Source organism: Paroedura picta, chromosome 6, assembly GCF_049243985.1.
Source record: "Paroedura picta isolate Pp20150507F chromosome 6, Ppicta_v3.0, whole genome shotgun sequence".
NCBI classification, from domain to species: Eukaryota; Metazoa; Chordata; class Lepidosauria; order Squamata; family Gekkonidae; genus Paroedura; species Paroedura picta.
In genome coordinates, this window is record NC_135374.1 from 86,454,276 (window position 1) to 86,477,982 (window position 23,707).

Below are 23,707 nucleotides of genomic sequence, written 5' to 3' on the forward strand. Positions count from 1 at the left end.
ATTATGTGAATCGCCTTGAGGCAATTGAGAACAGCGGTATATACATTTAAATAATAAATAAATAAACATGACTGCAGCACAGCAGTGAATGGGTTATATGGTTTTGGCAGTACCCAGGGGATGCTATCCCTTTTATCACTCCAAAGCAAGCTGCATCACTTAATAGATGGCATAGAATTGTCACTTCATAGAATCATAGAGTTGGAAGGGACCTCCTGGGTCATGTAGTCCAACCCCATGCACTATGCAGGACACTCACAACCCTATCATCCACTATAACCTGCCACCGACTTGAACCTTCACAGAATCACTGTAGAAGATACTTGTTCCACTTGCCAAGCAGAGGATTCAACAGTCACTGAACTGAGTTTAGCCATTTTGTGTGCAACATCGTGGCTATGCATATTGGTAGAAATGGGATATTCTTTTTTTAAAAATCAAAGGATGGGTAAAAAATAAAATATTGTTTTCTATGAGTGCTTGTGGTTCTTGAAAAGTAGGCAAAAATTAAGTGCTATATAAAACCTTGTTAAGTGCTATAACAACAGCAGCAAATTTTTGGAGTTTCCTGTGGGATGCTTGCATTGCCAGAAAGAAATGTTTATAAAGCTTTATTTCATATAAGGGGAAGAAAGGGATTATTCATTTTAAGACTGTTTTTTTTTTGTTACTGTTCTAAGAGTTTTACTTTTCTTTACTTACTTTCAGATGATCCTCGAGACAAACACCAAAAGAAAATCAGAAGCAAAACGCAAAATTTCCTTAACCTTTATGCCGCTGATGGGCTGAGAACATTGTGCATTGCAAAGAAAGTAAGCACAGACAGTGTCCAAAGTGGGGTTCCAGGGGAGGGCTTTTCACTTTCACTGGGGGGAGGGGGCATTTCAAGGCTACTCGCGGCACAGCATTAAGCACACTGAAGCCCGAGCCTGTATGTTGTTTATTCTGTTAACATGAATACTTTCCCTTCAGTATTTTTTTCCCTCTCTCTCTCAACAGGTGCTAAGCAAGGAGGGCTATGCATGCTGGTTAAAAAGTCACATCGAAGCAGAATCTTCTATTGACAACCGGGAAGAACTGCTGTTTCAGTCAGCAACTCGCTTGGAGACTGATCTGCATCTCCTAGGTAACGACAAAGCATGCCTAGGAAACAGAAGGGTGTCTACCCATTGAGGCTGTGACTTCAGAAGCCTTCCAGTGGTTACCATTCACCTATGGAATTGTTTACAAGCAGGAGGTTTGTCAGGAGACAAGGCTGCAGCAAGACTGCAAAAGCTGGAAAGCAGCTAGGCAAACATTTCATGTTCAGGCCAGTCTGTCCCAAAAGCTTTTTAAAACATGACCAAAGCTAGAGTCCAGGCATACTGCATGTGTGTTTTGCCACTCACTTGTGTGGAGTGCATAGCTGTATTGAGCCTGGATTGATAAAAATGGGGCAACATTAAGGGTTGTCGGCATCTACAGGGATAAAGGTAAAGGTATCCCCTGTGCAAGCACCGAGTCATGTCTGACCCTTGGGGTGACGCCCTCCAGCGTTTTCATGGCAGACTCAATACGGGGTGGTTTGCCAGTGCCTTCCCCAGTCATTACCGTTTACCCCACAGCAAGCTGGGTACTCATTTTACCGACCATCTACAGGGATAAGGCTGCTTAAATCATTTATCTAAATCAGGCTTTCTCAATCTGGGGTTTCTCAATGGCCCTGGAAAGATTCAGCTTTCTTGAAACCTGAAGTAAAAAAGTTGAGAAAGACTGATCTAAATCATGGGTACCCCACCATCTGCATGCCATTCACACAGAACTTGTGCTTGTGGTTATGCAAACTTGGGGAAAACCCTGAATTTGTAGAAAAATATGTAAAGTATAAAAAATAAAATTGAGTATCATTTTAGGAAGCCAGCTATGACAACAACTGTGCACATGTAAACATGAAAAGCTAGTCTGTCAACTCAAAATGAAGCCTGACAATGGAAGGAGGGAGAAAGGAAGGAAGCAAGAAAGGGGCAAGAAGAATGAATAGCAAGAGAGAAAATGAAATGAGAATAGGAGCTGGGAAGGGTGAGATTGCCTGGGTAGCCCAGTCTCATCAGTTTGTGGAAGCCAAGCAAAGTTGGCTCTGGCTAGTAAATGCATGGAATACCAGGGGCATGAGGAGGAGGCAGACAAATGGAAAACCACTTTTGATCATCTACTGCCTTGAAAACCTCTCCAGGGGTCACTATAAGTCAGCTGTGACTTGATGGCACTTTCCACCACCTAGGGTGGGAGAGGGAACAGCTAGCCCTTCAAAAGGTGGAGATAATCAGGAGCTAGTAACACTGGTAATGAAAAAACGTAGGTGGATCCGAGGGCAGATAGAAAGATCTGGAGACAGCAAGCAGTGAGGGGAGGAATGAGTGGGAGTGGAGGCAGGGAAGGAAAACAAAGATGGAACAAGAAGGAAAGGTGAGAAAGGAGAAATGGCCCAAGCTAGCCTGCTGTTGTTGGTTCTTGGAAGCTAAGCAGGGTTGGCCCTGATCACCAAGGAAGTCCATTTTTGAACATTTCTTGCCTTGAAAATTCCATATGTCTTGAAAATTCCATATGTCACCATAAGTCAGCTGTGACTTGACCAGCAAAAAAACTTAATAATAATAATGTATAGTTCTCTAGGCTTCCCAGGTACCTCTAGATTGCCCTTGTTGGCAACAAATGCTGGATTTGGTCAACTTTGTGTCTGATCCATCAAAGTAGTCCTTGCATTTTTGTTTAGAAATTTGTTTTTTTTTTGAGCACAGAAGATTTGTCTGCAATGTCAAGGTCACCCAAGACTATTTTCAAGGGGGTGATATCAAGTTTGTTATTCGCTGCCATGAAAGTGCTCATTCATCTAAGTGTGAGCTCATGTCAAAATGCTGGAAGAAGCTGGACCTGTAGCATTCATTCTGAAAAATGAGAATGGCCTGTGATATGTGATGTCTGTAAATACATAGCGCATTATAAATGCTAAGCAGCATTATGTACCCTGTGGTGTCAAGAGCCCCTAAGGTATGCAATAAAATCTCAAATATCTTTGCTGCCTTAAGTGGTCTCTGTGTTGGCCCAGACAACCGGGATTGCACTAATGAAAAGAAAAATCTATGCCACTGTTGACTTTGGGCACACATATGAACCTTTCTGAATTAAAGCTTTCTTGGACACAGCTGGATAAATAAAAAGAGACTCCTGTCAAAACTATACCATCTGTTTTGCCAATTAAGGCTTGAGCTGCCCGCTTATAAACTAAAGGACTTAGAATGTAGACAGATCAACTGTCACAAGCTGCAAAGTTGGAGGAAAAACCTGCTAAATAAAAGGACTTCCTTTACCAATTTCATAAGTAATGGCAAAGCCTCCGGAATACTACTGTTTCTCGTGGCATGTTTCCATGTTACTTTTTCTTATTGTTTTTAAACTGAGTACTGGGAAGACAGGAAGAACTGGTTGATCATCCAAGTCTGTGCAAAGTGCGGAAGTCTGTCAGCTTTTGAATGTGTGCTTCTTCTGAGACCACCTGGCAATTACCTCAAAACTAGTCGGCCAGACACTTGCCTCATGCTTAAGTTTTGGACATTCATACGTTAAAAATCGAATGATATTTGGCTAAACAGATAAAAACAATGGCTGCCTTTGTCTTGAGGAATGACATTCTTGTTCAGTTTATTTTCTTTATTATATTTTAGCCTACCCTTTAATTTGTGCATGGTGCCCCATTTTAATTTCACAGCATGGCACCCCCATTTTAATCTCACAGAATTAGATTAGAATGAGAGAATAAACTTCACAGTACAGTGAGAGTTTGGACCCGGGTGCCCCTAGTCCAACATGGCAACCATTACAGCACATCAGTTCTTAAATAAAGTTGGCTTAAGTAAGCTTTTATCAATTAACTTTCTCAGGTGCATTCAAAAGTAGGTAATGGTTGGCTGACTTGAGTTGTTTTACTAGAATGTTCTGCAAGCACTTGTGCCTGAGGCCTCTTCCAGCCTCTTGGTCCGTACATGAGGCATGGTAATATCTAGGATGGGCAAATGATAGTTCTAAGTCCAGTCCCAGATCTCTAACCAACATATCTCAGGTTGCAAATTGTATACAATACAAAGGAGACTACTTGAGTAGATAGGAAGGGGATTGGGTGCTGCACCACTCCCTCACTGTGATGGAGCAGGGTTGCCGTGACTTTTAGACCACCATGGTTATGGGAAAAGATTTGTTTCTGAAAATCCCATGCCGTCCTGAGTGCAAGGACATGCTATCCTTTAAACCTACTGTTCCAAATTGCCTGAATGGTTTGTCAAAACAATTGAAAAGATTCAGATGTTAAGTTTCTGCTCAAACCAGAACTAATATCTAGCAAAGTATTCTGTAGAGGGCTAATCGTCTAAAACCCCAGCAGATCCTAATCCTCAAAATGTTGTAAGCTGCTCCGCAACCATTTGGAGAGGTGCCACCTATAAGCCTCAAAATTAATAAATAACTGTTTGAAGCTCTAATTTTCTTTTTTGCTTGTGGTCAGGTGCGACCGGCATTGAAGACCGTTTACAGGATGGAGTTCCGGAAACCATTGCAAACTTGCGCAAAGCTGGGCTGAAAATATGGGTTTTAACTGGAGATAAGCAAGAAACTGCCATTAACATTGCTTATGCTTGCAAGTTACTGGATCATGATGAAGAATTCATTACCTTAAATGCTGATTCACCGGTATGACAACACTGTTTCCAGGCATCAGGCCTATATATCCAATGTGCCTTGGATTATAAGTAGAATGCCAGCCATGTAGAGCTGCTTGCAAGGGTCTTGAAATTAGGTTTGTCGAGCTTATTTCAAGCTGAGGTATATTGCCCATGTGCCTTGTATATCCTGGTTATGTCGGCACAGACTTCAACCTTCCACCAACCTTTACAGGCAGTCCTAGTCCATGCTTGACAAAGCTCCCATTTTTGCCTACTTAATATTGCAAAAATGACAGGAGGTAGGACAGCTAGTCTGTCCAGCAATTATTAAGCCATGATGTGTAGACTGTTCAACTTACTGGGCCAGAAGCCGTACATGACTGGTATGTCTTGGCATCCCCTACAGCTGTGGATCAGGTTGGCTTACCTGGGGCAGTTCTGAAAAGTTCTAGTGCTCATTTCTTTTTCTTCATTTGTTAAATAAAGGTCTGTACAGAAAAGATAAAGTTTTGATCTGGCAAGAGGCTCTCCTAATCAGGCTTAACACTCAATACTTTGGCTTGGGTCCTGCAGTAAATCTCTGCCAGCAAAATGGATTTCTGACAGTGGAGTGGGATTTCCTCACCTCTTTCCTCCTGCTGCAGCCCCAAATAATTGCTCAAAAGTTGGTCCTGGAGAAGGGGTGTCCCCATGAACAGCATGGTGGGCAGATACATGGGTCTGCAATAAGAGGAAGTAATCAACAAAAATCACTCACTCCCCTCACAATCCTGTTGGTTGGATTCCACCAGCTTTTCTACTTACTTACCCAGTTCTCCTCCCCCCTAACTCACATGGCTTTTGTATGTGCAAGTCCTCTTGTTCTTTTTTGCTCTTAGAAAACCAGGCTGGAAAATTTCCCCTAAGTATTTCCATTAACTGCAATTTGTGTGTATGTTTGTGTGTGAGAGAAAACTAACTTGTATACCAGAGGTTCTAGTTTGATTAATGCCCTTACCTCTCCCTCCACATGGACCATCCTGTGAATGGGCACCCCCTCTTGTGGAGAAAGCGTTGTAAAATAGGCAATGCATAGATACAACTGCAGTGGCTTCCATGAATGGCTGCCTAGACAAGCACAACTACAATAATGAAAATATCTGCAGGTTACATTGGCTATAGCAGCCTTTCTCAACTTCTTATTGTTGAGAAACTTCTGAAACATTCATCAGGCTTCGAAAAACCCCAGAAGTGGATTGAACTCCCAGCCTCATGGGCTGAGCTTCAGATTGCATGTCTGCTGCCTTACCACTCTGCACCACAAGAGGCTCTTTATATAATCATATCACTCGATAAATGTTTATCAAATTAAAGATATATAAAGTTAATTAATTCCCACCCATTCAAGAAACCCTTCCAGGGCCATTAAGAATCCCTAGGGTTTCATGAAACCTTGGTTGAGAAATCTGGGGCTATAGAATAGTTCACACCTGTGTTTCTCCATGTGATCCCAGCTGTATTAGTTTCCAAAGAGAACTCAATAGATAGCACATGGAGGAAAGTCCCTATGTGGGCTGGAAGGGAATATAAGACTCTAGATTTGAGGTTCATGGAAATCCATAAAATAAGTCAGGTAGACAAGAACTGCCTCAAACTCTTACTTTATATTTAGAAAGAAAATCTGTCAACTGATGCTGCAAACGTGTATTTTAAAAATATTTTTCTTTGATTGCAGGAAATGTGTGCTACATTGCTAGAACAACACTTGCACTGCATACAGTCTAAATTTTCAGTTGAAAATTCTACTCAGAATGCAGCACCTACGTTTCTACCTCTCTACACACCATCATCTTCAGTAAATCCCAATTTGGGCTTGGTGGTTGATGGAAGGACGCTGGCATATGCCTTAGACAAAGCCCTCGAAGACAAATTTCTTTTGTTAGCCCAGAGGTGTCGCTCCGTGTTGTGTTGCCGCTCTACTCCAATTCAAAAGGGAATGGTTGTGAAGCTGGTCAGAGACAAAATCAAAACGATGACGTTGGCAATAGGTACCTCTGCTTAACTTGTACTGGGTTATAGTAATACAAATACAGATGATGAATTACATTATTCAGATAGCAGTATAGGTCTTCCATTGAAGACACCATAGAACTTGTTTCTCTTCTCCTAAGTAAGGAGTCTTCCTCTGGAGGAATAGAACAGAAGGATTCCTTCTCCCAAAGGAATATTCTTTACCTAGGGGATCTAACATCATAAGTAAGTCCCAATTTTAGATTTGTTGTATTAATTTAACCTGAATGTTCTGCATATTTTAAAATGTATAATCAATTAACCTAATCCTTAATCAAGTGATGGACTAAAATTTAAATATTAGCAGAGTTAACACAAAATTGGATAATAGCTGCTTACCCAGGATTAACCTTTTTGAGGGAAGGGGTATTTTTTCCAATCTGCCAGAAAAAAAAATCACATGGAATTTTAAAAGGGGAAAGAAAATGTTGAGTACAGACAAGTTTTAAAGTCTCCCTAGTTGTTGGCTGAGTTACTGTGATGTCACAGAAGCCTAGAACTACCAATTCTCTGTACTTACTTTCATTCTATTACTTCCTGTGTAATACTACGCAGTCCAATGCAAAGATAATCTGGATTGCTAGGGGAAAAGCACTGACCTTCATCATTGATCTTCTGTGCAATCCCACATGGGGACTGCACATGAGCAGCCCTGCAATCGGAGAGGTTCTTACAGTTAAAAGCCTCAAGGGAACATTGCGCACTGGACCAGAAACTTGTTCCCATACAGTAGCACCCCCACCATCAATTCCTCTTTGTCAAAGTCATCTTTGTCAAAAAGGTCATATTTTGAAGTCTCCAGTCTTTTGGGTTGGTGCGCTAGTTGGGAGGCAGATATAATCCAAACTGACAAACATGACCTATGTCTGTTTTGTTTGGGTTTAGGGCACAACATTCCCACAGCTAAGGCCTGCCAATGCTTCACCCTCAAAGGTCAAGGAGATAGGGCATCAAAACTTAAAGCAGCATTGTGGAAGAAAGCCCTCAAAGCATTGGGGCCATTGTCCAAGTCAGCCCCAGAAAAATTGTGAGTTGCCACATCTTTGGAATCAACACAGTCAGCTCCACCTCCCAAATCCAGGTTGCAACAGGTCCTATCTGGGTTGCACTCCCCCCAGGTCATCATGCTTTTTCTAAGCCACCATCTAAAAGGGTGAAAACCAAGTCCAAGGACAAACACAAATTTGTGTCCAACAGTATGCTCCTGTCTCCTTTCCTGGAATGTCTCAACTATTAGGAAATGCTGTGATTTGGCTAGGTTGCTATGCCCACTAAACTTTTATGCCCATTCTACTAAAGCAATGGCTTCTTTGGCAACTTTCTTCAATGAAGTGATGTTGACAGAGATTTGCCTAGCTTCTACTTGGTCATCAGCAGACATATTCATACACCACTATACTTTGGATCTGCTTAAGTTGGGAAGGCTTCAGTTTCTGTTCAGATGAAGAGATGCCCCACTGCTTGGTGAATAGATTGCTAGAATCCTAATGTGGCACTGCACAGAAGATTGACAATGAACACAAAGTTACAGTTACTTGTTCATCAAGTACCTTCTGTGCAGGTACACATATCCTCCCTCCTAACTTGCTGCATACTATGCTTCAGCAGTACTAGAGGTACTGAAGGTGGGGGTACTGCTGTACAGGAGCACATGATGCTTGGGTAGGAGCAAGTTTCTGGCTCCAGCGGATGCATCCCCTGAAGGCTTTTAACTATAAGAACCTCTCCAATTGCAGGCTTGTTCATGTGAAGTACCCATGTACAAAGAAGATACTGGATTAACAGTAGTAACACCTAAGTGCAACTTTGTTTTCTCTCCAGTCTAATTGTTTCACATGCTTTTGCATGCATTTTCCTTTAGTGGCTTTTTCTCATGGAAAAATACCCTTAGTTAAATACCCTTAGGTTGATAGATGATAGATAAAGAAACAAAGATTCATAGTAAGAATACCTTATTTTGAAATATTATATCATAAGGGCAGAAGTGCTGTGGAACAGCAGCTGGATATAGAGGGGGGTTATTTTCAGCTATTTTCAGATATCCAGAAAAACAGAATATCCACAATTAAATTTTGTTTAAAATGAGTGTACTTCATTTAAATACTATTCCAGGTGAAGCTGCAGCCTCACAACTGCATTTAAAGGGACTGTGATACTTTTAAATGCCTTCAGCTCCATTATAGCATGTGGAAACCCTTATTGTCCCATAGGCTATAAGGGGAAATCAATCTGGGAGTCATAAATGCTGGGTTTTTTTGTTTTGTTTTGGTTTTTTTGGTTTTTTTGCAGTAGAAGCACTAAACTTTCAACATAGCTTCTGGTGCCTCTACTCAAAAGACTCCCCATGTTTCAAACATATTGGACCAGGGGGTCCAATGTTGTGGTTCATCAAAGAAAGGACCTGCATCCTCCATTGTTTCCAATGGTGGGGAAAAAAACAAAAAAGAAGGGACTGATGTTAGTGAGTCTCTGTAGTAGAAACTGAATGAGGAGTATTTTTGCAGAACCACTGCCACTACGGCCATGCCAGCTCAAGAAATCCAAGCAAGCAGGACTTTATTTATTTGTTACATTTATATGCCACCCTCTCCTGAGGCTCATTGCAATACAGCCAGTACATGAACCAATGCCTCTGTAACAATGCCAGCTCAACAGATCCTAGTGGTGGTGGGGGGGGGTTGACAGTCTAACACAGCCAACACATGTATAGAGGGCCCAGAAGAAAAATTATCACCGCCATCTTCAGTTTGACATCAGACTCCCCCCCCCCCCTGTTTTTTCCCCACCATTGGTAACAATGAAGAATGAAGATACCTTCTTTGGGGCCCAGTAGAACTAGACCTCCTGGTCCATTCTTGGATGGTCTTTTAATGAGTGGCACCAGAATCTCTGCTGTAATATTGGTGTCTCTACTTCAGAAAACAGCTACCCCAAACCTCTTGTTACCTCCAGAGAGATTTCCCATTGACTATAATGGTTACATTGAGCATAATGGGGGTTTTAAAAATAGGGATTTCTGGAGGGAAACAAACCTGAATACCATGCTGGCATTGTAATCACGGGGGGAGGATCCTGAATCGTGGGGAGTTCAATATATCCAAATCTTAAAAATCTTTTTTTGTGTGTGCGTACCCCTAAATCAGAATTCAATATTCATTGCCACATTTCTTAATACTCAGTATACATGCAGTGTGCAGAACCATATATTCTTTATATTAGGCTTATCCTTGATAGTTCGTTTGCCAAGTAATGAGCAGGATGAAGGTTTCCATGGTCCCCCCCCCCTCTGCTGGTCAAGAGATGATAAATTAGCTGCAGATAACAGATAACATGTCACTGTGATTTCGACCTCATTTGACAAATCTTCGCATACCAACTCTCAATTAATTTAGCTTGGCAAGAAGTACAAGCCTAGATAAGTAAACATGCTGGACTGGGCTTTGAAGCTGTAGTTCTATACAGAGCAGGCGATTTCAAAGCTAAGCATCCCATCCCTTTCCCCCTCCCCCTCCCTTCCCTTGGTCTTGTTTTGTTTTCTTGCCATTAGTCATCGCTGCTTCAGTTAATAGCAAACAACATCATCTCCAATTGTTACCAGGTGACGGAGCAAACGATGTCAGTATGATCCAAGTAGCCGATGTCGGAGTGGGGATTTCAGGTCCAGAAGGCATGCAGGTAATGTGTGTTTACTGAAAAGCAACCCCAGGATACAGTTGGGGCCATATGTTTTCCATATGTCTGCTTGAATCTTGCTTCCCTGTCGACTTCAACAAGCTGTTTTGTGACAGCTACTGCACATTTCAGAGGTACTTGCAAGCTGCCTCGAGGTGGACCAGTTGGGCTTTGCTGAAATGACTTTAGTGGAGCTCTTTTCTCAGAGCTAGAGTTATTTAATCACATTGTGTTCCCACTGTAAAACACAAGTAATATGACATCTTTCAGCCAAATTTCTTTATGTAACATAAATGATACTTTCGATATTTTTTTTCTTAAGAACCGCTTACCTTAAAGATTTCCCTTTTTATTTGCTACAGTATTTCACTCCAATCTGCTGCTCTTGCAAAGTTATTGTGCAGCATATTATTTGCTATAACTAAGAGCCCATCCAAATGCCAGTGTTATTTCGAAGACTGGGAATGCTTTTAGCACTTTGAGTCCTTGGAAGGCAAGTGTCCTATGTCCTCTGTTAGCCCTCAAGTATCAAGGCAGAAGACCAGCTTAAGCCAACACAGTTGATACTCTGGTGTCCGGGTGGGTGCACTTTGCAGCAGGTTTGGGGATAGGGCCAATACTCTGCTTTCCCTCTACATTTTACAGCATTTCTGGTTAAATACGTTTTCCTCCACCACTGCCTGGTCTCGCATTAGTTTGTATCATATGACACACCAATGTAAGGCATCAGATTATTCCTTTGTTCTGCCCCATTGGCCCTTTTCAACTCCAGAAAAAATGTTCCTAGATTTGTGGGACTCAAGATCCCAGGAATAATATTTCCAGAAGTTGAAAGGGGACTTTAAGGGGAGAGGAAGGATACAGGCCATCATTTCAGGGTCATCACTTTCTCGTTATGCATTCGTACCTTTCTGGGATGGGAAGGTTTCATAAGAGAGATCTTGGATGCCATCATATTATAAATACTATCGAATTGAAATCCCATAAATGCAGGCTCCTCAGATGTGTCATGTTTTCCACTGAGTATTTGTTTCATCACCAAATACCATCTTGTTTTTCATAAGCATTCTTTTATGGGTGGAAGTAAACTAATGGTTCATGCTCCGTGTGGTTACTTCTATAAAATTCAGGAGGAAATTGAATCTGCTAGTTTGCATTCAAATAGCTTTCTCCACGCTTCCCCAGTGATCAGAAATAGACCTATGGGAGGGTTAGAGGGACAAACACACTTGAGTGATTTTGTGGAGATGCAAGAGTAAATCTTTGCCTTCCCATTCCACTGTAGAAAGACTAAATGGAATACAGAAATGGGAATACTGACGGTTAGATTTCTCCTGTCCATAAATTATGTGTACATGTGCATGACATAAAAAGCAGTACTGTGTTTTCAGAAGTTATATTAATATATGGTAGGTCTCTTTTCAAAACTCAGCATAAATCCAAGCACCAGAAATTGATACTGTGTAAGTAGTGGTGGAAGAGAATGCATTGCAATTAATAAGGCATCCCAAAAGCAAAACATCTGCTTTCTACCCCTGGTCTCAAGCATCATCAGTCAACAGAGCTGATGGAAAGATATGCCCATATTAATGTGCTGAGTGAAAAGATCAGGTTCTAAGATTATCTACAGTGCAGTCTTAAACAGATTTATACCCTTCCAAGTCTATTGACGTCAATGAACTTGGAAATGTGTGACTATGCTTAGGTCTGCACTACTAGTAACTTTCTCTGGAACAGCACCGTTAATTTGAAGATAAAACTACTAGAGTGCAGGCCATAAACCATTTAACTGGAGTACCTACACAAAACTAGCTAACCCTCCCTTTCTGTTACAGAGGAAATAAGGTGGAATGAATGGAAATTACTTCCAAATAAATTACCATTGATTTACATGCATATGTTCCTTGCTGATTAATAAGCCACCTTGGACATGATGGGAGATCTGTGAAGGTTCTGCAGTTCTGTTAAACCTCTAGGGGACAGTTTACATCAGGAAAATGGCACAGAGGAAGAATTAAACCACTTCTTTGCAAAGTAAAAGCAGTCCTCACAGATCAGACACCAGGCAGAGGATTGGATCCTGACTAGCATTTCTGTAGGCACAGAGCATGGTTGTTATCACCTTTCAAGAACTGAGTTTTGTGGGGTATTGTGGGTCCCCAAGGGAAAAATCCTTGTGCCTGCAGAAATTATTCAGGATCCACTGGCTTTTGTCGTTTTCTCAGGTTATGGGGCCATGTTCCACTAATTTTCATTCCTAATGTTTCACTTGCATCTGGCCGGCATCTTCAGAGGTCTGTCACAGCAAGATGTGGCACAGAGGGATACACATCTTGCTGTGACAGACCTCTGAAGATGTCAGCCATAGATGCAAGCAAAACGTTCGGAGCAAAAACTACCAGAACATGGCCCACAACCTGAGAAAACTGCAAAAGCCAGTTGATTCCAGCCATGAAAGACTTCAACAATGCATATAATTCAGGATCCAAGCCAAAACTTTCATATTAGCTCTAAGGAAATCAGCTACAGAACCTCTGAGAAGAGCGATAGGTATAAGTGATGAGATTTTGGATGATAGGCCTCCATGCATAAGTCAGTCTTTGCTTTGTCAATCATGTTTGCTAAGCAACTCAGATGGCATTTTCATTCTTTGTCCTATCCTAGCAACACAGAGGTGTTCTGCTTCTATCATTAAAATTAAATAACAAATGCAGTCTCTATAATGAAAACAACATGCTCAACATTAATTTGCCATTCTTCTTGCATTGAAGGCCGTGATGGCAAGCGATTTTGCAATCCCAAAGTTCCGGCATTTGGAGAAACTGTTGCTTGTTCATGGCCACTGGTGTTACTCTCGGCTCGCCAACATGGTGCTGTATTTCTTCTACAAAAATGCAGTAAGTGATCAATAGGTTTGTAGTTGTACGTGTTTCTGGAACTTACTGAGCAATCCCTTGCACTAATGTCATAGTGTGAGAGAGTGCAGTGTTTCCTCTTTGATTTTGACCTTCTTCATGGGATTTGTGCCTTTGAAAATTTGAGTACATTTCACACAGGGCTACCTTTGGAGATGTTTACTGAAACTGGTGCAGAACACTGTATATATCACCTTGTGTTAACTTAGGGCAGCCACAAGTACATTACTTTGATACAACAATAGCTTCCTGATACTTCCAGAGATACTTCTGATTTGCTACTACTAAACTAAAATACTCTTAAAAGTTCCCCCCATATTTCTAAGAGAGACACTTCATAAGTCAAGTCCAGTTCATTTATTACAGCTGTCTAGCCAGTTTTTAATTTAAAAAATACAAATACAAAATTTAATTTCATCAGAAATAATATAAATACCTTAAGAACTTCAAGGGGAGGAGAAACATTTTGAGTAAGTGTTCCATATTGATGGAACTTGTCGATGTTCACTTGAGTCCTCCTGAACGTTTTTTAAAGTTTAGGCCACTTTTCTACAATAAACGCTATCATGTATTTATACTTAATTAAACACTATACTATCAAAAGACAACATTAAAAGTATTAACTGTATTGATCACAATACAGTTGCTACGAGCTGTGTCAATAGCAAATAAAAGTAAATTTGGTTTGTTCTGAGATCACAGAAAGACTGATGAAAGAGAGCACTTTTCACCATCTGTCTCAAAAATGACAATAGAATGTGCTTGATTAAGTATATGTACCTGCATTTGAGCTCCAAAAGGATCCAAATTGGCTTATAGAATTTTTTTTAAAATAATCTGCATAAAAAGCCAGTAACCAGAATAGCAGACTACACCTAGGATCAGCCCTGGACAAAAAATCCTCAGCAATATGGTGTGTCTGGTAAAGGAGTTCTTCACCCTCTTTCCCTCCTTACTCCTTTGGGAGGGAGTTCCACAGCCATCACTAAAAAAAAAAGTTGATGACAGTCTTTATTGCAGATCATGGTGGTACCCAAAGCAACATCTCTGTAGTGGATCCATGGTATGTCTGTGAGTGTAGGTGGAGGGATTTATGCAAGAAGATATTATCTAAAGTATCCTGAATCCTGATCACATAGGCCAGGGGTAGTCAAACTGCGGCCCTCCAGATGTCCATGGACTACAATACCCAGGAGCCCCTGCCAGCGAATGCTGTAAGGGGCACCTGGGAATTGTAGTCCATGGACATCTGGAGGGCCGCAGTTTGACTACCCCTGACATAGGCTTTAGAAGTCAAAGCTAGCAACTTCAGTTTAAGTCAGAACCAAACAGGTAACCCATGGAGTTCTAAGATTTATGTGCATTCTGAAGTCAGATGCAGATAAAATCAGACTACCAAATGGTGAAGTACCTGTATTGTTTTCAGGGACTGTACCATGTATTGCAGTAGTCAAGCTGAGAGACGCATGCACACATTTAGATCCTTGCCCACTTGAACAAAATTTAGGATTCTGGTGGCCTGGTTAGGAAGCTGGAATTAAGATGTTTGTTACAATTAAATCAACCTCTGCTCAAGGGTTGGAGCTCTCCTTGGGGACCTACAAGACATCTAAAATCAGCCCATGATATTCTTTTTAAAAATAGTGCCTTCTTGGAGGTTTATTTGGCCTTCAAACTTTTCAACAGTTGTGCTCATTCTTTGGAACAGTCTTACAGAAGAGCAATGTTCTCTGAATAGATTTCACATTTTGTGCATAACACATTATTCCAATGAGCTTTTGGCAGAATCTCAAGGCTTTTTTGGTTTTGTTTGATTTCTGTGGCAAGCAGTTGCTATTTTATTGGGTTATTTGAGCCTGTTAAGTGCATGAGTTTGTGTTTGTTATGGGGGCAATTGGCTTTTAATTGAATTTTTTGCTGTTTTTACATTTTCCAATTTGAACAAAGATAACCAAGATATAAATTTGCATAAATAAATCCATAAATAAAGGTTAACTAGGGCTGGTTCTGCACTTACTTTTTTTTTTTTCCCCATTGCCATTCCTGCTGAATCCACATCAATCTGAACTCGGGTCTTCCAACTTTATTTTTCCTGAATTGAAACAGACTGCATTCTACATTTAATTGTGTGGCTGTGCTCTCCTTCCTGCTTGATTGGGGAGGCTCAGAGGGGGAAGAGGAGTGGTGGTCACGAAGCTCCAGCCAGCATTGAAGGAGCTCAAGACTGAAGAGGCATTTATTTCCTGCTGTTTGTCTCCTGACTCTACAGCCACAGCAGGGTGGGAGGGGAATGGAGCAGGAGACAGCTTGTTTATTTTTCTTTTCCTAATTGAGTGAGGGGGGGAACAATGGGGGAAAGAATATCCATAATGCAAATCTTGGCAAATAGAATTGTGGACTTTTGGACAGGAGCACGGTCACTTGAAAAATGAGGGCAAAAATAAATCTTGTGAGGGAATAGCAACCAGGAACCAGCAGTCTTTGAACTGACACCTTGACCAATCAGCAGCAGACTACCATGCTACATCAGCATCAGGAGGAAGTTAATCCAGCAAACAGCAGAGATCTACACTTAATACTGGGGCTTTTGGAGCGGTTTTCTCAAATGTAACAACTTGTATCTGCTCCTGCATATTACAGAGGAAAGGTAGTGAGTGTCACTGTGAATCAACCATAGATGTTGCAGAGGAAAAATTTAAAGCGTTAAATATCAAAATGGAAATCAATGTGTAGATGACTTTTTAATATTCAGAATCACTGAGAGTAAAAAGCCCAGTGCAGATTCAGCCTAGGAGACATTACAAATCATTTAAAGACAGGGAAGTCCTTCCTCTGTTGCCTACTCCTGAAGAAACCATTTTTGTCAAAGGATGATGACATATTCCAAATTTCAGGCCTTTCTCTAAACTACAAATGGAAGAAATATCCTTCATTGATCAATTTCCTTTCAGCTTTCATTTTGGGTACAAGACTGAGGCAGTGTCCCTAAACCCTTTACCTAATAAAAGACAGGGGAATTTCCACTCTGTTGATTCTTTATATGTAGACTCTGTAGTCTTTTGTTATGTGTGCCTGTGTTGTGCCCATTTCTGGAGAACATGGATCTAGGTGCAGTGATTCCTGTTTGTCTAATTTTAGACTAAGCTACTCTAATAGGCTCTATGTGGGACTTGCTTAAATTTGTGGTTCAGTTATGCAGAGAAGACGGATTTTGGCAGTTGCACTAGAGCTATGGATTCACCTCCCCAAAGAGACCTGACATTGTTCCTCATCTCTTTTTACAAAGCCTTTTGACTGCTGATCTTAACACTGGTTGCATTAAGCTTAATGAAGGAGATAGTGAGAGTTGGAATTAGCATCGCATGAGAGGGCAAGAGAGCACCAGGTGACAGAGACTAAATGGGAGACAGGAACTCTCTCATTGTCTATTTGTTGGACTGGGGAGGATTTATGTGTCTAGGATCTAGGATGAGCCTAAAACTTAGCTACATGTCCTTCAGTTATATGTCCTTCATTTCATAAAGCTCAGCTCTAACATTCCTTGGAACATATGCATGAGTTGCACATTATCCCGTTTTTAAGAGTTCTGATTTGGCAATTCTTGTTAAGTGCAGATGGGTGACATTTATAGGAATAGTAGATCTACTCAAGTGACAGGAAATATATACAAAAAAGCCAGTATGTGCAAATTGGATAACAAGGCATCCTGCTTTATAGGCAGAGTTAACAGAATTAAGTGTTCTGTGAGATGTTTAACAGTCCAGGACGAGCCTTTCACAAAATGGCCATTTATGTTGGTCCAGTCATAATGACCTGCTGCACTTAATACAGGAAGCTGCCTTATACTGAATCAGACCATTGGTCACTACTGTCTGCACAGTCAATGGCACTCCAGGGTCTCAGTGAAGGTCTGGCTACCATCGCTACATGATCCTTTTAACTGGAGATGCCAGGAACCGAGCATCTGTATTCCAAGCAGATTCTCCACCACTGAGCCTCAGCCTCTTCCCACTCTATGAGCCAAGTAGTGAATTTATGAAAGTACAAATCTGAGCTACTACAGATCAGGGATTCTAACATTTAACCCTAAAAACAGGCCACAAATTAATACTACCGTTTTAGAGATTGAGGCTAAGGAATGCATGATTAATCTATGACCACTTAACTCAGGGCCATTGAGTAGTTCAACATAGTCCAACCAAAGGGCCATTAAAACCTGACTGACTGGATGATAAACTTCCCAATCTTTGCCACCATTTACAAGTGCTTTCTGAGCATTATTACTTCAGAAGAACATTACTACTTCTGACTAATCACATCAGACTACAGATGAAAAGAATGAGGGTGGGTTGCTTTTGTTTTAGCCAGGAATTGATTTTAAAAATCTCCCCATTGGTTCAGGGCACAGAAGTTGTTGGAGGAGCAGCTTCTGAGAAAATGGGTGAAAGCGGGGACAGTTTGCAGCATTCATTCACACAGAGAGAAGAAGGTCAAGTGTTAACCCAGGTTGGTTTGGTGGTTAAGAGCTGTGAATTCTAAGCTGGAGAACTGGGTTTGAATCACCTGTCTTCCCCATGAAGCCTGCTTGGTAAGCTTGGGCCACTCAGTTCTCTCAGAACTCTCTCAGCCCTCACTACCTCACACAGTGCCTGTTGTGGGGAGAGAAAAGGAAAGTGATTGCAAGCTGCTTTGAGGTAGAGAAAATAATTAAAAACCTACTCTTCTTAAGCAACATTGAATTTGCCTCATGTCATTATTTCTGCTGCTGCTATTTCAGCAAATCTCATTTTCCCAGTAAAGGAGAAGAGGACCCTTCCTCTTCTCCTGGGGCATCCAACACAAATATGTCAAGTGTGGAGACCAAGCCAGGAGTGGTTGTTGGTCCACCATAACCCAGCTTGCAGTCACATTTTGCAAGTTCTTATTACACAGTGGTGCCTTGACTTCAAATTGGCATGTCTTGAATGCAAGGGTCATCCTGTGCCTTTGTTTTCTGTTCTTACATCCTGTTTTAGAGTCTCTTCTGGGAGCTGTGTTATTGCAAGCTAAACTGGGCATGTGTCATTATTAATTAGTTTTTAATGCGTGGGTTCTTTCTCGGTCCCTTCAGCAACCAAAGATTAACAGTCCACTATTGGATTAAAGTGACATGATACCAGTAACAGCAGATGGAAATGTGAGAAAGAATGTGGGGGGGAGGGTCCCCCTGAGAACAGAACTGCTGTCTTTCCTAACTGTTAGAAATTATATTGTTGCAGGAAAGGTAACTCACACGCTTCCCTGAGCAGTAGGAATCGGCAGGGTGGTGCCTTTTATAGGGCTTGTTTCCTTGTGATAAAAGAGAACACTGGAGAGTTGCATTGTCTTCATAATCTCTGTCTGCAAATCTAAAAGCAGAGCTCAGTAAAATAAACAGTCTCCTGCAGTGATCCGATATCAGATTTCCAAAGAGTAACTTCACTCCAATAATGTGCCAGCTTTAGCCAACTCCAGTTAAAAACTCCCAACTCTTTGAATCTCTGTCTCCAAGTGCCTTCTCCAAGCTCTAGTGAGTGTGACTTCATAAGGGGAAGGCTGGAAGAGTTCCAGGCCAGTAAGGACCACCATGCTCCTTTTGTTAAGCTGCTGAACATCATTTTGTTGCTATGAAGGAATTCCATAATGAGAGGTCATTCACAGTAATCAAGATGGACTGATTTATAGTATTAATGGAAGACAGACATGTAAGTGAGTACCGGTCAAGTAATGGTCCTCATCATATTCAGGCTGACCCTTGTTGAATTTTAAAATATCAGAAATGCAGTGAAATACGCATGTCACTGCACTATTTTCCAGTAGAGTGAACTCAAGATGGTAATCTTGGAAGGAAACTTCCAGAATGGGTCATCCAGCTATTGGCCATGCATTCTGAGGGCAACTCAAAACAAAAGGCCAGTTCATATGTTCTCATAATGAGTCAAGTTATCTTTTGTCTTTAATTGTTTTCAAGCTCCATTCCCCCATTGCATGACAGCAGCGACAGAAAATTTCCTAACGCATCACTAGAGCCATAATCACCAGGGCCATCTATAACTGTACAGTTTTTATATTGAAAGACATAAGAAAGACCATGTAAGGAAACAACATCATGGGAGGGCGCTGTAGGATTGAATGGGCCACTGGTATGATCCAGCAAGGCTCTTCTTTTGTTCATATGAGGTCTTCCCAGCCAGTACTCCATTACTCACTCATTATTTGTCCATTTCAGTTTTTTTCTGAGAAATCCCTATTCTCCCACACCCTGTAAACATCTCACTAACTACCAACAGGAGAATCTGCTCATTTTCTAAAAAGCAGTTGCCACCAGATTGAGAATATACTCATGGAAATGGAGGCTTGGTGTATATAGGATTGAAATCTCTGAACTGCTGGAAACACTCAGGAGATCAGATTTGTCTGGAAGCACTCTTTGGCCATTATTGCCTTTAGTGGCTTCTGATGGAAGGAACCTCCTTACTTTTTTTAAGACTGTGGGTTAATTATACATAGTCCCATTAAAAGGGTGATAAGTGGGTCAACAACAAAATATAATTGGCTAGTACTCTAGTTTTTTTAAGACCTTTAAGAATTGGTGTACATTGCTAGATTTCATCTTGCTAATAGCAGGTATATGACCATGTGGGGACTATTAGATTGACTCCCACTCTCACTGGAAAAGAACTCCGCCACTGGGTTGAACAAGGTGGGATAGATTGGGGCTAAGAGAATGTGTTCGCTGCCATTATTGTTGTTACTTTGTTGTTGTTAAATTTGGGGAGCTTTTTTTTTTTTTTTTTTTTTGTATTTTAACGTTTTATGATGTAAACCGCCGCAAGACCATTCAGGGAGCAGCAGTAGGCAGGCAGGCAGGCAGGCAGGCAGGCAGGCAGGCAGGCAGGCAGGCAGGCAGGCAGGCAGGCAGACAGACAGACAGACAGACAGACAGACAGACAGACAGACAGACAGACAGACAGACAGATAGATAGATAGATAGATAGATAGATAGATAGATAGATAGATAGATAGATAGATAGATAGAATTTGTTGTGTAAGATTGTTCTCTATGAAAGTGTGCAGCAAAACTAAAATACAGTTTTACTTACGAAGAAAATACCTGAATCCTCTAGCTTGGGATGACTAAAACCACTGACCATACAACATCTTTAAATTGCAAGCTTTGTGTCAACCTGTTCCTTAACTGAAATGAAAAGCGTGAAACAATCAAGACGGAGAGCACAGTGCTCCCTCAGACGGCACAAATTAGGACTAGGAAAAGAAACTACGCTGCAGTTCAGCGGTGCATTTATCAGTTACACTTCTGATATATTTTGCTCAGAGGCAGTCTATAAATTAAACATAAAGTCTTCAAAATTGACTTGTTCTGAAGGTTCGCATTGATCCTTCAAAGAGCAATTCATGTTTGAAATGAACAGCCAAGTTTATCATGAGAATTCCTGCAGCAGGAAAGCTCAGACATTTTCTTTAGAGTAACCTGTCTGAAGTCAATGGAACTACTCCAGGGTTCATAACTGGATGACTTCAGTGCTAGTGTTATGGGGCTGTCAATACATTTCTCAAAATACATGACCCATACCATAATGATGGAATTAAATGGCTTTTCAGGGGGGTTGCTCTTCAAATTATACATTGTAAATGCCCTGTAGTTTTAAGCTGTTCATAATAAAAAAATCTTGGAATTATGCAAAAGATGAAAAGAAATATGTGTGATATTCAGTAACAAAAAGTTTCTTACTAATACAAGGTTAGAATAATGGCATTATGCAAACAGTGTATCGGGAGAGGATAAAAATTAGAGCCGCTGACATGTTCAATGTAGAGACAGGTTCTAGACATATGAGCCGAATATAAGGGGTAAAACCTCCTTGTGTACACAGACCATTATGCAGATGTCATGCTTAGCGTGAAAATCAGAGTTAATTGGGATCAAGGTCAGACAGTGCAATTCACTGCCCCCTCCATACACACACACGTGCAGTGAAACATTGGCTTAGTGCTCACACATGTGTAACCAGTAAAACCAATTATGGCTCTGAAATCACAGTGGGGCTCATTATATAAAGCATCAAACATATGTTGGTTAAAGGAAATACAAGTTGGAACTCAAGGATTGAAGAGGGAAGGAGGTATAAAGGACACTTCCCTACTTTTCCTGTTCAGCAAATCAAATCATTGGAAACTATATTGGATTCAGAGAGGAGCCTTTTTCAGATGTTTTCATTTTTTAAATTTTATTTATTTATTATATTTATATACCGCCCTCCCCGGAGGCTCAGGGCGGTTTACATAAAACATAGAAACAGTGGGACTCCCAAGACAGTGGAACTCCCAAGAAGTACACACTGTTTCTTTCTTTCCCTATACAGCTTAACCATTGTAGAAGTTCCCAATGGTTGGAGCAGGTCAACGAGAGAATTAGTTTTTGAGAGCGAGGCTGTCCCTTGCTGGAGATCTTAATGCAGAAGATGGTCAGGGACGCTCTACCTCTGCCTGCCTGCCTGCATTCAGCATGGTTAGACTAGATGGCCTATAAAGCTCTTTTTATTGGTTCCTTTGATTGTTTCCCATTTCAGGAAAAGGACTTGATGAGGCATTTCAAGTAAGCCAGGTGAATATATCTGAAAACGGATGTGTTACATTCTGTGATGCTTGAAAAGCAGACTGTATACAGTCAATGCATTGTTCTCTCTCTCTGTCTTCTTTTTCAGATGTTTGTGTCCCTTCTTTTCTGGTACCAGTTCTACTGTGGTTTTTCTGGAGCTTCAATGATAGACCAGTGGTACCTGATCTTCTTTAACTTGTTGTTCTCCTCCCTTCCCCAACTGATTTGTGGAGTGCTCGATAAAGACGTACCTTCAGATATATTAATTTCTGTGCCTCACCTCTACAAAAGTGGCCAGGACATGGAGGTAATCACTTGGCTTTACTGCAAATGTGCTCTCAGTCTGCAGAGTGAGCTTGGAACTGACCAAAAGACACAAAGAATTTTTTTTAAAAAATAAGCCCTTTCCATTGCTAATGCATTTTTGAAAACCTGTAGGTAGACAGAGCACTATCTAGTAGAAAGTTCTCTATTTAGAATCTTTGCTTATGTATCCTGAGAACAGCTGAAAGCACAGGCAAGTAAGTGTCAAAACTGTAGAACAAACAGATCAGGTTCAGGATGTAATCCCAGGTAGGGTTGCCAGCCGCCAGGTGGGAGCTGGAGATCTCCCAGAATTGCAGGTGATCTCCAGACTATGTAGATTACTTATTTATTTATTTGAAACATTAACTCCACTTCTCCTGAAGAAAATGGCTGCTTTGGAAGGTGAACAGTGTAGCCTTGTGACTTACTAAGGTTCCTCTTCTCCCCAATGCCCATTCTCAGACTGTGCCCTCAAATCTCCAGCTGTTTCTCAACCCAGAGTTGTCAGCCCTAATCCTAGGTCTAGGAGGTGGAAGATGGAACATAAGGCCAAATAAGGTGTTATGATTTATACAAGTCAGTCTGCTATGACATCTTTAATGATTTTGTTTGCCAAATTCCTAGAGAATAGTCAATTATAATAATCAGAGAAGTCTTGTTATTATTGAATTTGAATGACCTCAGCTTTCCAGCGTCTAAATCAGAGAAATGTATTTCCCAAAATCCTGGGATACACAGAAGCTGCAGGGAATGGCTTTTTGAAAAATATGGGAAAATCCCCCTCTCAGATCTTGAGCTAAGAGCAAGAGTCTAGGTGTGGTTGTGGTCAAACCATATTAAGAGGAAGGAGAAATGTAACTTCCTGGTTTCGGTTTAGTGGGAAGACAGTGATATCCATATTGATCTTGGACTCTCATTCTGTGTTTCTGTATTTGCAGGAGTACCAGCCACATATGTTCTGGATGAATATGATTGACGCGCTCTATCAGAGCCTCGTTTGCTTTTTCATCCCTTACTTTGTAAGTAGTCAGTTGGAGACAAGGCCAGAATTGACATTTCCTTACTTTGTTCTCTGAAAAGAGGGAAATGAGGGTCACAATTAGCAAATATATTAGCAAATATACAAATATGCATTGGGTGGGACACTGGCTGAGAGAAATTTGTCTTCCTCTCATGCGGTGTGGCTGTCATGATATCCAAAGATATCAAAGACTTTCTTACAGATATGAAAAATGGTGCTAGTGCCAGTAGGAGGGTGGGGGGGGGGATCATAATGCCAATTCTGTCTGCCATGCAGTAGGGCTAACAGGGTTATTTTTATTGACCAAGCAGAGATATAAAAAGTTGGGCAATGGTCCTGAATAATGTTTCAAAGTGGAGTTCTGGACAAGCTCTCAACAGGGAACTCCCATGCTGGATGCAAACCCAGATTAGCT

General features: G+C 41.1%; 1 protein-coding gene across 5 annotated transcripts in view; it reads left to right on the forward strand.

Moving 5' to 3' along the window:
- The window catches only part of ATP10A (ATPase phospholipid transporting 10A (putative)), a 133,539-nt gene that overhangs the window by 104,775 nt on the left and 5,057 nt on the right, over positions 1-23,707 (forward strand). For 3 of the 5 annotated variants that reach the window (XM_077343437.1, XM_077343438.1, XM_077343436.1), the window contains 8 exons: positions 709-812; positions 1,000-1,126; positions 4,535-4,719; positions 6,406-6,718; positions 10,288-10,415; positions 13,184-13,309; positions 22,072-22,272; positions 23,210-23,290. In XM_077343437.1, the coding sequence (XP_077199552.1) occupies positions 709-812; positions 1,000-1,126; positions 4,535-4,719; positions 6,406-6,718; positions 10,288-10,415; positions 13,184-13,309; positions 22,072-22,272; positions 23,210-23,290 (1,265 nt within the window). Of the gene's footprint in view, positions 1-708; positions 813-999; positions 1,127-4,534; positions 4,720-6,405; positions 6,719-10,287; positions 10,416-13,183; positions 13,310-17,728; positions 17,958-22,071; positions 22,273-23,209; positions 23,291-23,707 lie in introns of those variants that run through there. The other 2 variants (XM_077343439.1, XM_077343440.1) reach the window with 2 other exon arrangements.